Here is a 15,353-nt window from a genome sequence, read left to right as displayed (position 1 = left end):
TAAGCATCGCATCAGCTGATGAAAAGTGAAATGCGCGTTTTCATGGCACATAAGTCTATAGGCTACTCACCTTTATAAGGTTACTAGCCGTCAGGCTCGCTTCGCTCGCCATATCCGTCTAGCCAGGGGGCTCCGCCCCCTGGATCCCCGACTGGATCGTCCAAGAATGAGATCAGCAGGCTCGCTTCGCTCGCCTGCATTTTTCATTTGAGCATTTTTATCATATGTTAGAACAATCCAGTCGGGGGTCCAGACTAAACGTCTGGCTAAACGGATATGGCGAGCGAAGCGAGCCTGACGGCTAGTAATATAATATTCCCAGGATTGAAGTAGCAGTGCCCAATCAATTATTTTTCCGCGATAAATGCATTTAAATCTTCAACTTGGTGCCAACCTAACAAAGTCAACTCAACTTAATGCCAACCTGACAAAATTATTAATTTAGTTGCCAGTTAACAACTGTTTCGAAGAGGTACTCTATCTAGATTATAGTTCTATAGTAACATATGATATGGAAATTTCAATTATAATTAAGAGATTGGGAGAAGAAGAATATACATGCTAAAAGACGAACTTTAAACCCTTAAAAACAACCCTTAGAGTTGAAATATTGCCAAAAGATTTCTTAGTGCGCCTCTAAAGGGCCAACTGAACATACCTACCAAATTTGAACGTTTTTGGTCCGGTAGATTTTTAGTTATGCGAGTGAGTGAGTGAGTGAGTGAGTGAGTCAGTCAGTCAGTGAGTGAGTGCCATTTCGCTTTTATATATATAGATAATCATTATTCAATGGTAGTTTATGTTATGCACTTCAATAAGACAAGTGTTATAGCCAAAATAATATTGAAGCCCATCTGAAGCGATACTCATCATAGTTTATTATTATCCAACAAAAAACGTTCACTCTCATTCAATTCAAATTTTTGAATGGAATAACTAGGCTATATCATTATAATTTTAGAAAACCATCAAACAAAAATGCCAGCACTGCTGGAATTAGATTTTTGTAAATGTTTTTGAATCCCTTGCTTGTAACTTATATTCTAATTAACTACATTTTTTGGATAACATCAAACGAAAATGCTTGGAGTACAGCACTGCTGAAAACAGATTTTTGTAAATGTTCTCGAATCCCGTGCTTGTAATTCACAGCACATCCTAATCAACGTAGTAGAGAGTTTTTCCGTTTCGTACTCGCATCACACAATAATATAATTATCTCTTTGAAAGTTGGAGCTTGGGATCAGATTTTGCAGGTTCTCGTGATGGATAGTTGCCCGGTTGAGGGCTGTGTTATTTCATTAGTGGAAATCTGGTGTGTTAGAAGAGTGAGGAATTGGTGGTGGGTGAAGGAGATGGAGTGAGTGTGAAGTGTACGGGGGGGGGGAGAACGTTAAGAAGCTCGGACAAACCTTCTAATGGATCTTTAACGAGGCACGCGATTCGTTCATTACATCATTGCGAAGAAAACTCTCAGCCTGAGTATTCCTGAAATGGATTTTCCAATAGGAACATCTAATTCGGTGAACAATTGCACGCTTTCTTCTTTCGTCTCATGTGCTACTCACTATTGACCTGACTTTGGTGGAGCCAGTCGAGAGGCTCCAACTACTCATATCAATGAACTCAGAACCTTGTTCGCTAACTCAAATATCATTTTTTCCTGGGGATATCATGGGTTGTCATAAATATATGAGTACATAAATTTATCGAGTGGAACAACAAAGTATTTACTTTATTATAACAACTTTTTGATGTAATTAAAAACACTTGAGTTCAATCTCCAGCGCAAAGCTTGAGTATCGAAAGCTTCATCAGGTTCATAATGAACCAATGAATCAATTTACTGGAAATATTTGCACAGTTTCGTGTCCTTCTAAACCCGTAAATAATAAAAATAACCAGCATAAAGAAAATCTGCATATTTGAAGATTATTATGTATAGACGTACTCGATCATCCAGAAAAAAGTTTTTAAAAAATAAAGTGTGCTACAAGATTTTTATATTGATTTTATTAATTCGATCATACAGATATTGATGAATAGAACTTTCCAAGACTAGAGAATCGATTGGAAAATATTCGACTCATGAATTGATTTTTTTGTTTGTTTCAGGTCTCCAGCTCAGAGTACTTCAGTGTTAGCTTCGATCTGGGAGTGGGAACCAATTCGGAGAATGAGTCCAATGAATTTCTCATTGCAGCTAAAGGAACTTCATTGGCGTAAGTAATCCTCTTTTGGCTCCTCCTGCTTATTCAAATTTCAGAATTTGATTTTACAACTGACGATCATAATATTGCGAGTAAACTCTGTAATTTAAGAGTTTCCTAACTCAATTTTCATTTCTTCATTTATGCGATTTATTCATTAAATCGCAATTGGCTCATCAAGTCACTTGGACAGAAACTTTGAAGCAACATAATATAATGAGTTTTGAAGAATAATTTTAATTGTTAGGCCTATTAATCATAATATTGTGATTATCGAAACTCTGTAATTAGAGTACCAAAAATCTGTAAAATGAACTTCGATTTCTTCATTTTTGCTATTTATTCATTAAATCGCAATTCATTCATTAAAACACTTGGACAAAAACTTAAAAGCAACATATCAATATCATGAGTTTTATGGAAGCATTTTAATTGTTAGGCTCATGTATTTTTTAATCGACTGACAATCATAATATTCTGACTATTATAACTCTGTAATTGCAGAGTAGGACCAAAAATGAACTTCGATTTCTATATTTATGCGATTTATTCATTAAATCAATTGATTCATTAAGTCACTTGGACAGAAACTATGAAGCGAAATTAGATCTTGAGTTTTGAGGAAGCATTTTAATTGTTAGGCTTATTATCGACAATCATAATATTGCAATTATTAAAACTCTGCAATTAGAGAGTACCGAAACTTTGTAAAATTAACAATAATTATATTTCTTCATTTATGCGATTTATTCATTAAATCGCAATTGATTCATTAAGTCACTTGAACAAAAACTTTGGAGATAAATAATAATGAGTTTTGAGGAAGCATTTTAATTGTTAGTATGTTATGTTCATTTTAATTGTTATTTTCATCGACTGACAATCATAATGTCACGAGTATTAAAACTTGGTTTATTGGAGTGTAGTATCAAAACTCTGTAAAATGGAACGATTCAATTTCTTCATTTATGCGATTTATTCAATGAATGGGATGTGAGAGGGAGAGGTTTGAATCAATTGTGAGTGTGTGAGTGTGCATGGTGTGATAGTGACAAGAGAAGGATAGATAGCATAGCAGAGCAGTGATGAGTCGAACTGATTGGAGCAAGGAGGGAGGTGGTGGTGGTGGTCGATTGTCTGTGTCTGTTCGATAAACGGCCCGATTGGTTTGCTCTGCTAATGGAATTGCATCAGCACTGGCCAATGCACGCACACTTCTCCCTTTCAACTCTTCTTCATCACTTTCCACGGTTCGTTCTCTTCTCCTCATCCTCCTCTCACCATCCTCACGTTTTTTCAAGCTCCCTGCGGTTTTTGGCAATGTCTTTCTCCGTCTCTCACACCTGGAAACAAAAAGTAGCAGGAAAGGCTTAGAAATTAGGAAGTCGACTTGCTAACAAGGAAACCAGTTTAGAAAGTCTAATAGCACACCAGTGTCCTGCATGGTTCTGCCTGGACATTGAAAACTGCTGACAGAGGCAATTAAAATTCACAGGTCAGTCTCGGCTGTCCTAATCTCGGCCGTTTCTCATGTAAATGCTTCCTTCGTCCTGGATCATTCTGCGACTTCCTCATAGATCCTTATCTGACACAGAAGAATCATGGTCCTTCTCGAAAAGTAACCTTCTTCCTGGATCATTCTGTGACTTCTTCCTTGATCCTTTTTTTGGCACAGAAGAATCATGGTCCTTCTCGAAAAGTAACCTTCGTCCTGGATCATTCTGTGACTTCTTCCTGGATCCTTTTTTTGGCACAGAAGAATCATGGTCCTTCTCGAAAAGTAACCTTCGTCCTGGATCATTCTGTGTCTTCTTCCTTGATCCTTTTTTTGGCACAGAAGAATCATGGTCCTTCTCGAAAAGTAACCTTCGTCCTGGATCATTCTGTGACTTCTTCCTGGATCTTTTTTTTGACACAGAAGAATCATGGTGCTTATCGAGAAGAAACGTTTATTCTCAAGGCTAGTTGCACACACATCGAATCTTGGACGTGTGATTTTTTCCGTACTAATAAATTCCTCTAGAATAAACAGATGATGTCAAACAGTTGATGTTTGTCAAGTTCTGTTTGATCTGATAGAAATCATAAGGACGGCAAAAATCGAACTTACAAAAATCGATGTGTGTGTACCTGGCTTAAGATTGTATGTAAGTGTAGTGAGTGATTGAAGTAAGTGAATAATTCTTTCTATATCCAAATTTACTTCTGTCTTTCAAAGTTGCCATATTTCGAAGATGTCACTCCGAACTGGTCCATTTTACAGAGCCCAATTCCTATATTTTTATAACAAAATATAACTATAATGTGTAATGCTTAACACATTTTGTATTGGGTTTCTGGTGAATGATGATCTGAATCTTAATTTTAGATTAAATAATGGATTAAAATGGTTCTCTACTATTATCGTTGAAAGGTTAACTAGTGAGCCCCCCGGACTGGATAACTTGCTCATGAACTATTGTACTGATTTTGAAATCTCAACCTATGATTATATTATGTGACGAATCACTAAAACTGCATAGGCTACTCTGTATTGGTAATAGGTCCAATCTTGGAAAATTATATTAATAATAATATTCGTATGGCTTTTATTGGTGGGGAGCATCTGGCGGAAGTTCACCTCGCCTGAATAAGCCGTCAATGGGCCTTCTGACTGTCATACTTCAGCCGGGACCGACAATTTAACGTGCCCATCCGATAACACGGGAGTGACCCGTTCAAAAACTTTTGGCTATGAGAGGGGTCGAACCTGGGAGCTCTAGGCTGCTACGCAAGCACTCTACCCACTAGACTACGGATCACTACTAGGAAATTATACTAAAATGACTAATCGAATGAAAGGCTTCTCTGATTGGCTCTCATGAAATTAATCACGATTAAACTTTAACCGGCACTATGTTTTCAAGATCTGAAGCTGATTTATCAAAGTGTTCGAAAGTTATTGTAGAACATACAAAGAAAAAGACGGACAACGATTTTGGCCTTGAGTCAAAAGTAGGAACTCGCTGGCGCTTGTTCAAAAATTTTGACTGAAAAGAAAGAAAAGCAAATATTCATTTATTTTGGAGCTGTTTGCATTTACTCCTTTTTGGAAAGAGCATGCCAGAATTCTTGATTCACGCAGTTTGGTTAAAAATATATCTAATAAAAAATAATATATTTATTTCCACAAAACAAGAAAAGAACAAAATAAACAAACAGCTTGTGCAAGTGTAAGAAAATAGCCAACTACTTATACCCTGATAATGATAATGACACATGATAATTAAGCTCGTATAATACATGAATGAAATTCATCACTTGAATTTGAAAAGAGAAATAATCCATCCATCAATATAACTCATAGTGGAATGTAAAATACTGTAGCATTATAAGAATTTGAAAATTTGAGATTCTCTTGCCTCGTTGAGATAGAAGCATTGATGAGAAACTTTTCCATCTTTGAGTTTTGAACTCGTTTCAATCGATTTTCCAGCCTGGAGCCGTAACCCTTGCTGACCAATGAACGTGTTGAATTCAAGAGAGAGTTATTTATTGTCTCCTGTTATCGTGTGGCAGCTTCAACAGATTCATCCTCTTCCAACTCAGCTCCTGAACTGAACTTTCCTCTAGTGCAACAGTATTCAGTCGATTTACAATTCAAATTATCCGCTCACTATTGGATGGAACTGCATCTTGGTAATAGCTGAGGCAGCTGCTGCCGAGAGGAAAATATTTATGGTGAAGTTGTGTAAAGGTCTCAGGAAAAAGTAGATCCAAGTTGCAGTTCTTATCTGACTTTGAGATTTCAACTGAAGACTTTCGAACATTCTGCATGGATGGGCTAGTTTCTTGCTTCTAAGACGTTTGCTCAAAACGTTCTTCCAATTAATTTTTTTTAAACGTTCTTGCAATTATGTATCGTCATTTATATGAAAATCTAGGCTATTTTACCGTGAGTGAAAATGAGAAGAAAGAGTTATCGAGCAATCTGTATGAGGTTGATAAATAAGAAAAAATAGAGTGTAAAAGTAGAGAAAAATGGCACAATGATTATGGATAACAGAACAAATGATTGTGCAAGAAAAATATCCAAGAACAATCGTCGAGCTAGATGATGATTGATGAATTATTGATGAATCAATGACAAAAAAGACATGTTCACTACAAAAATTGGAGTAAATTAAATGAATTTTATCAAATGCAAACGCTCTTACCATTACATATCTGACACAGTAATGATCGACCATGAAATGAAAATTTTCTAGTTTAGTGTTACGAGAATAATTATTTTTAGAAGATCAATAATCAGTTTCCTCGAATTTATCCTGTAAATTCCTAGTGATATTTTATTAAGTTTGGCACAATAGTCTGGAGCGACGCAACTTCAGACTGCTAACTTTGCACCAGGTCGCGAGTTTGAATCCTGCCTTAATTATTCTAATTTTATTCTTCAGGTACAAGCAAATTTCCCATTGGCATAATCCGGGAAACCCCCATACCATTTGCTCTAGATCATTTACAATAATTTACATCTAGCATCTCGACTAGAATACAATCAGACACACAAAATAACGTCACTTGTATGGGCTACTTTATTAAAATTAATAAAAACATGAAGTTCCCTTTTATGTAGAACATTTTAATGTTTGAAATGTTTTAAAGTCTTAAAATGTTTAAAATAAAAGTGTTTTAAATAAATTCATGTTCTTATTAATCAGACACACGTATGTTACACCATAGAAGAACCAATCTCGTATCGTTACTCTATGGTTATGTCATTGAATTGGTGCGTTACTCCCATGGTCTGTATTTCCTCGTGATAAAAGTTCCGTTAAGCATGGACATGGACATATGTATGCATGCTAAAAGTGAATCACTCAAACTAATTTATTGATCAAATTCTCAATTCAATGTATCTTTCACCTCTCTTCTTATCTCTTATCTTTTTATATGTTATCTTACCAATTCAATGGATCTGAACATGATCATTACTACTTCAAATCATTAGTAACTAACCATTGTAAAATAATATCCGTTCTTGATTATGTTATAACTGAAACATGCACTTTCGCTAGCCACTAATGATGAATTGAAAGTCTCCTTCCGCTCACCTTAGCAGTGACTGGATCCCTGGCAGTGACTCCTTTAAAATCAGTACTACTTCAAATCATTGGTTACTAACTATTGAAAAATAATATCCGTTCTTGATCATGTTATAACCTGAAAGCTGCACTTTCGCTAGCCACTAATGATGAATTGAAAATCTCCTCCGTCTCACCTTAGCAGTGACTGCGCATCCCTAGCAGTGGCTCCTTTAAAATTCCATGTCCATCAGCACCATTGTACTTTGAGATAAGTGAGCATCTTGCTGTTCCACTGTGCAATCTCCACCAAGTCCATGCAGTGATCCATCTTATGTGGAATGACAGGCTCGCTTCAGGCTATCAATCACCGCTAACTTCTACAATTTATAGTGCAAACTACATCTGTAGTTGCACGAGCAGCACTGTGCTCTGATACTCGAAATCAACTCGATTCACCTCAACCATAACTCATTCAATTATATTGAGGGCCTCATAATGATGTCATCTCTCATCTCCGAATTTCAACCTTTCCTGACCTTCGATTCCGAAATCAAACCTCTTAGTGCCAGTTGCTCAAAAGCCGCTTAAATTTTAACCGTGATTAATTCCATGAGAACCAATCAGAGTAGCAGTCTTTCCAAAAACGTTGCACAAAAGCCGGTTAAATTTTAATCGTGATTTATTTCACGAGAACCAATCAGAGAAGCCGTCTTTTCAAAAACGTCTTCTTGATTGGTTCTCGTGAAATTAATCACGATTAAAATTTAACCGGATTTTGTGCAATCGGCACTAAGGGCCGGTTTCCGAGCTCGGGATTTAGCTAAGTCCTAGACTTTAAACAGCTGGAGTCAGAAAATTGGCTTTCCAAAACGGGGCGTAGTCGAAGCTTTTATAACAGTAGTTGTAGTTTTTATTTTCTCATTTCTATAATTGGAAACGTTTTCCCTTGACGAAATTAGACATTCCTAAATAATTCAAAATAGTTGAATTTTTACACTATTTTCTCTTTATTTCATTTTGTGTTCGATTTTCTAGTTTTTCGAAATTAAACGTGACTATGACAATGACTGCGACTACGCCCCGTTTTGGAAAACCAATTTTCTGCCTCCAGCTGTATAAAGTCTAGGACTTAGCAAAATCCCGAGTTCGGGAACCGACCCTAAGAGGTTTGATTTCGAAATCGAAGGTCAGGAAAGGCTAGAGTTTGGAGGAGAGGCTGGACATCATTATGAGGGCCTCAATCTATTTTCAAAAACGTCTTCTCTGATTGGTTCTCGTGAAATTAATCACGATTAAAATTTAACCGGCTCAGTTGGTCGTGATTTATAATTTTACATTGTTGATATTCCATGCAGTAAAAGATGAAGGATATAATTTCAAAGCATTGAAATTAGAACTACTCGAATCGAAGCAGAGAAAATATCTCTCTAATACATATTGATGTCACCAGTACTACTTATTATGAAAATATATTGATTGATTGAAAGTACCATACAAGTTATCTCCAGTAGCAGTTCTCCCTCATTATATCTATAAGTTTTTAATTCCAATCATACAGTAATCAATTTATTAGTAGGCTGATACAATCAATATTCTACTATTTATTGATATTATGTATGAATAAACGTGAATGAACGAATAATATTCTTGATAGCTTATTTCAATTATAATATTGGAGGTTTCATTTTGTATTCGACTATTATAACTACTAACTACCATTATCTATCATACCTACTTAACTATTGAGCCTATGAACTTTTATACTGATTCTGAAATTTGCAAATTAATTATATTATGTGAATAATATAGGTTACTCTGTATTGTTAAAGGATTATGAGTCTATTCTTGATACTCAAGAATATCTTCTCATTAACACTTTACTTCAAGAGAGAGGAAGATATACTTGAAGATATAATGAGAGTGTGTAGAAGAGAGAGGGGAATGATAAAATAACGGACCAATGGCAGCAGCAAGCCATGCCTCTCAGCTCCCCATACTCTCTTTTGATTGGTGGATTGGGACGCCTACTGTTGTAGTTCTCAATTCTGCTCGTAGGTGGCACCTGTTACTGGATCTACCTGTACACTTCATAGCATTTCGGGAGACTAACTGTCGATTGCAGGTGGAATATAATCTTTCTCCTGTATGAGTAAACAAGTTAGAATCAAAATTCAAGACTGATAGCTAAAATATACTGATGGCGCATAAAGGATAAATGAATGAAAATAATGTGATTAGCAGCCTGAACTAAATAAACCGTTTTGCGCTCGCAGACAATTCTCAGACAATCCTGTCAGAGCTGAGCATTCGTCAACCGCCAGTTCTGTTGCATTGAAATCATCGTGGGATTTGTAATAATAATCAGATGATTTTGTTCTGAAATTCTTGATAACTCTGAACAAACTCTCTCTTGACAGTCCTTGAATGGTATTTCAATTTCAATTTCAAATTTTTGACTTCTATCAGTGTTGCTTATTGAATTTGAACTGAATTATATTCAAACTCCATAATTATGATTTTCCAAACATCAAATTTTTTACTGCGATGATTGCCCGAAAATCGAAGCAATTTTCGGCTGAGAAAGACGAAAATTGCCGCCTTCAATCAGTTATTTGACATTCATGGAAATGAATAATTATTTTCTTGACTGAGAAAGTCTCGCATAATAATTTTCCAAAATGCCGCTGCATTCTATCAGCTTTTCTATTGGAATCTCTTGTATGAGTTTTCCTGATTATTGAGTGTATCTATTGCATACACAATATACATAGTTGTATCCTTGTTTTGTCTGAAAAATGACAGAGTCGGTAAACTTTGTTGTCCAACAAGTTGATCGGTAAAAAGGATCGAAGAATATGTGTTCAAAATTTAAAGCTGATTCAACAAAGCTTTTCATTGAAGATCAACATTTATAGAAAATTCTCACAATTGAAAACATTTTTCTCTAACTTTCATTTTGTTTCTTAATCATGATTTGCTTCTAACCTTATTTAATTAAGCCCTATTCAAATTAATTTTCCATTCATTTCCCAAGTACGACTTCAAGATGAAACATTTTCCTACTACAGTGACGTGAACCTCAAAGTAAACGAACATTTACGCTGAAGAAAAATTTGTTTCTAATTTAATTTCATAGCAAATATAATTATTGCAAAGCGCCAAGCTTGCCCATTTAAGCAGGTGAGCAGCAAGCAATCTTGTGTAGTGAACAATGAATCCGCAAAGAAAGATCTGCTTCCTCGGCAGCATAATGTGGCAGCTTTCAAAGCCCCGAAAACGCTTACCATGCCCCAAAGCTAACATGATGTACAAACATGGGAGTCTCCCTGTATTCTCCTTGGCCGAGCTTTTGATGTTTCAGCATTAACGTTCCGGCAAAACCTTTTAAACGCCGTGTATATAGAGCAGAGGCGAATATATCACTTAAATCTCATGCTGCAATAACAAAGCAATGTGTTTTCATTTCATGCCAACTCGCTCCGCTGCACTTCGATTGTGTTATTTGATTGAACGAAAATGTATTTCCATGAAATAGCTACTGTAGTATCTTGGGATATCATGAATTTCCATGAATTATAAGTTAGCTCTATGAGATTGGTTCAAGTAATCGAGAAATCAATTAACCGTGTACCATGTAATTACGCCTCATTAGTAAATACATTTTCATTTGTTTACATTCCACTGAGTTTATCAAAGTGTTAAATTCACCATCCACTACTATTCAAATAGCTTCCATGCTTATGTTTCTCAATAGCTATTATCATAGAGAAACAATAGTGTAAGTAGATATCCCATGGTATAGGGGTTTTATGTTACTGTTAACTCAAGCCGATTAATGTTGATTTTTACTGTTTTGTTGAGGTGAGAGAGTATGAACGGCACACATCTTCACACATACAATCTTTACACATACCAGCGTCACACATCTTCACGGGAAAGAACTACGTGGACCGGCTTGAGTTAACATTGAAAACTGTGATATAAACCATGAGATATCTACTTACGCTATTGTTTCTCTATGGTATTATTCTATATTTCTATAGTGCTGTATTTCTATAGGGCCTTTATTTCTTTACCATAGGGCTACTTGATATCTTTATTATGTAGAATCACTGGTAACCTTTTTATTCCTTATTCATTTCTCATCCCTTTCATTTATTATCCATTAATACTGTCATGATTATCACACAATGGACGAAAATTAAGGTATTCACTTTACATCGACTCTGCTTCAAATTAGCTCATCCAGGCAGAGAGCTCACAATATTTTTAATAGCTCAAAATGTCCAGTTCAATCATAGAATAAACTTGTTGCTTGAAAAACTGAATGAATTTGATTTCATTCCATATTATAGCACTCTTTTCAAATTAGTAAAGGGTACTACAAGTTTTCATATTGTTTTTATTAATTTGTACAAAAGTAGTCCATATAAGTGAAATGTTTTTTTTTTAACTTTTTTCAATATGATCCATCTGTACTGTATTTCTATCCATGAGGATTACATCTTATTCCCAGTACTGGTCACTGACTTTGATACTGATTTATGAGAATCCGCCTCTGACTGTTTCTAACGCAATGATTGTTGAAATTTTCATCGTCGTCATCGGAAACTGGAAAATGGCCAATTCGCTGTCGATTCAATTATGGTACCAAATACGTTACTCTTCGTTATTAATTGCCTCGTAATGTGATATAAGAATTCACATGTACACTTTCAACCATTCATATCTTCATATTTATAAAATAGAATTATAAAAATTAATACTCTTTAAAATTGATAAAATATTAATAAACAAGAATACAAATTGTAACGTAACTAAAAAAGGGTACTATAATATTATATTTTATAAATACAAGAAAGTAGCCCTGAATTCATATATTTTAAAAAATCACTTCATATCTTCATATTATACTATTCATTAATAGTGTTAGTGTATAATGATGATTTATGTGATGGAGATTAACTTGTCAGTTCCAAAACTGTGACTGTCTTATGCCAGTCAAGAACACGAGCACAGCACACAAAAGATTCGCGATGTGTCTAGAGAATGTTATCTCTCAGCAGAGGTGAGTTGAAGAGTATCATCTGAGAGTGAAGAGTGAGCTGCTGGTATATACAGCGTGAAACCGTGAAGCGTGAGAAGGGTTATACTACCCCCTATATGATGCCCTCCCTTATCTCAAAGTCCATAAGAGCTTCCTTCAGATAATGTCAGTTTGAACACGTGAGCAAGCTCTCCGTACAATGGCAGATTTTCAAATACACTCTCACCTCAATTTCTGAGATAGACGGCACTTAAAAGCTTTGGCGCTCACGCTCAACGTCAGTCAAATCATCCACGCTCTGAGTTTCCATCTTCACGTTATCAAATAGCAACAATGATTGTTGAAGCAATGAGATTGTAAAGTGATCAGAATCATGGAAATGACTGGTGCAATCAAAGATTAAAAAGTCCTAGTGGTATATTTACTACAAAACTTTCTCATTTACTTTATCCTATTGAACGAGCAACTTCTGTTTATATGTTTGTATTTCACCGGATCTCGAAAACAGCTCCAACGATTCTCACGAAATTCAGAACATAGTAGGCTTATAATATGAAGATTCGATTGCACTAGGTCTCATCCCTGGGAAAACTCGCTGAATGACATTTAAAGGATAATTATTATTCATACTTGGAAAAACAGCTGATAATAATTATTTGGTCGTCTGTTGGTGATGGAAGTGAGTGAGCGAGTTCATGTGTATGGGACTGTGTCTAAATTATGACTCAGCTGTTGAACCTTTGTAATCATTCAAATCAGGTACTTAGTGCCGGTTGCAAAAAAGCCGGGTTATTTCCAATCCTGATTAATTCCAGTAGATCCATCTTTTTGAAATGGTCTTCTCTAATTTGGTTCACGTGAAGTTAATCAGGATTAAAATTTAACCGGCTTTTGTGCAACTGGGTCTTTGAGAGGGAAATGTTTGTATTCCTCTGGGAATTGATTCCAATTTACTGTGATTAGACAGAACATTTCTGTATGAATGTTATTATAATTTCTTCTATCGTGATAAATGTTGTATGCTTTTGTACTCCAGAGCGAAGCTCGGTCCCCGATATGAAATTATTTAGGGATATGTGGATTTTTTTGGCATTTTCTTTGAATGTTTCTTTATATAGTTGAAACAGTGAGGTCTTAGGGTAATCAGAATCATGAAAATTATTGGTCCTATCAATGAACAAAATGTCCCAGTGGTATATTTACTACAAAACTTTCTTATTCACTTTATAGATTATTTATGAATATGTGAATTTTTGGACTATTCTTTTAAATTTATTTGTCCTGCCTTACAGTAAATTTGATTTGTAAAGCAACATCGGTTCAATTGTTCACGAAAAACAGAAATTTTTCCAGAATATAGTAGTTATCTGCGAATGCCGTCAATCGTAGGTGTTTATCGGCCAGGGCAAGATATTTATCTCGGGTCACTCTCGTGTTTCGGATGGACACGTAACTATGACGGTCCCGGCTGCCTAAAATTCAGTCATAAGGTCATTTCAGAGGCCCTGAAATTGATCAGTTGCGACCTGAAAACTCTAACACCAGACCTGAGCCAGCCAGGCCACTCAATATTATTATTATTATTGGTGTTGCAATCTCCATGTGTCAGTTTTCATAATGCAAAGGCATCAATAAAGTTCCCATATATAGATGAAGAAAAATAAGAATTCAGATCAGGTTCTATGATGATATATGTGGCTGATGGATGATACTTCATGATTGTGTGTAATATTCTCGATTAAGTTTATCGTAGCCGAACGTTCCTGAAGTGCTAGAAGGTTGAAAGTTTCTTGAAATTGAATGTTGACTCAAATCTAATCATCCCATATATAAATGAAGAAAAATAAGAATTCAGTTCAAGTTCTATGATGATATATGTGGCTGATGGATGATACTTCATGATTGTGTGTTATTCTCGATTATGTTTATTGTAGTCCAACGTTCCTGAAGTGCCAGAAGTCTGAAACTTTCTTGAAATTGAATGTTGACTCAAATCTAATCAATCCTCTCACAAATGACAGCTCAAACAATATTTCCACACGAAATAATATCAATCTTACCGGTGTGTAAGTAGTAGGAGTTAGAGTTTTCCTCTGAGACTGAATCAAGTCACGCTGAATAGTGTAAATAGAATTCTCATCAAATTCAAGATTGCATTCCCACTCAATCCTGTCATTGTTCTAGGAGATTATTTATCTTATATATTTAAGAGAAAAGCAATCTCTCGCAATTGAATCAAACGTTGGAGCAGCTTGACTTCTTTTCAGCTTGATTCTCATTTATCTTGAAACGTGTCATCAAAGACGTGGATGTACTGCTCTCTGTCTCAACACTGGATGTCTTCTATTTGAAGAGCTTCTTCGATTGAAAACGTCACCGGAGTTTTTATTGCAATGCATGAGTCTCTCAATCGAGATTTCTAAAGTGATGAGTGTAATTCTCAAGTTGATTGGATTGAATTCACAAATGATTTCACACTGCATTCTATCAAAACTGATGATTTTACTTGAGATGCATTTCATCAATAATTCTATTTTATGCATCATTGAGTGATGATTTTCAAGTTGATTGGATTGAATTCGCAAATCATTCCACAGTGCATTCTCTCAAAACTGATGATTTTACTTGAGATGCATTTCATCACTAATTCTAAGTTATGCATCATTAAGTGATGATTCTCAAGTTGATTGGATTTAATTCACAAATGATTTCTTACTGAATTCTCTCAAAACTGATGATTTCACTTGAAATGCATTCCAACACTAATTCTAAGTTATGCATCATTGAGTGAAGATTTACAAGTTGATAGGATTGAATTCACAAATGATTTCACAGTGCATTCTCTCAAAGCTGATGATTCTACTTGAAATGCATTTCATCAGTAATTCTATGTTCTGCATCATTCTTTAGCAGACATGTCACAAGACATGTCACAGAAATGGTGTATCTTCATTTGAAAAATTAATATTAATGTTGAATTTCTAAGGAGAGTCTTCCAGAACTCTCAGACAATACTGTTTGTTTCTCTTT

General features: G+C 35.4%; 1 protein-coding gene across 13 annotated transcripts in view; it reads left to right on the top strand.

Annotated features, from left to right (window-relative positions):
- LOC111054844 (pleckstrin homology domain-containing family G member 5) overlaps nucleotides 1-15,353 on the top strand; it is a 322,094-nt gene that overhangs the window by 205,723 nt on the left and 101,018 nt on the right. For all 13 annotated transcript variants that reach the window (XR_005570947.1, XR_005570946.1, XM_039424915.1 and 10 more), the window contains one exon: nucleotides 2,116-2,222. Coding sequence is in view for 11 of the 13 variants with exons in the window: in XM_039424915.1 (XP_039280849.1) it covers nucleotides 2,116-2,222 (107 nt within the window). In the remaining 2 variants the exon portion in view is untranslated. The remainder of the gene's footprint in view (nucleotides 1-2,115; nucleotides 2,223-15,353) is intronic.

This window comes from Nilaparvata lugens, chromosome 3 (assembly GCF_014356525.2).
Source record: "Nilaparvata lugens isolate BPH chromosome 3, ASM1435652v1, whole genome shotgun sequence".
Classification (NCBI taxonomy): domain Eukaryota; kingdom Metazoa; phylum Arthropoda; class Insecta; order Hemiptera; family Delphacidae; genus Nilaparvata; species Nilaparvata lugens.
This window is presented reverse-complemented; position numbering and strand designations above follow the sequence as displayed.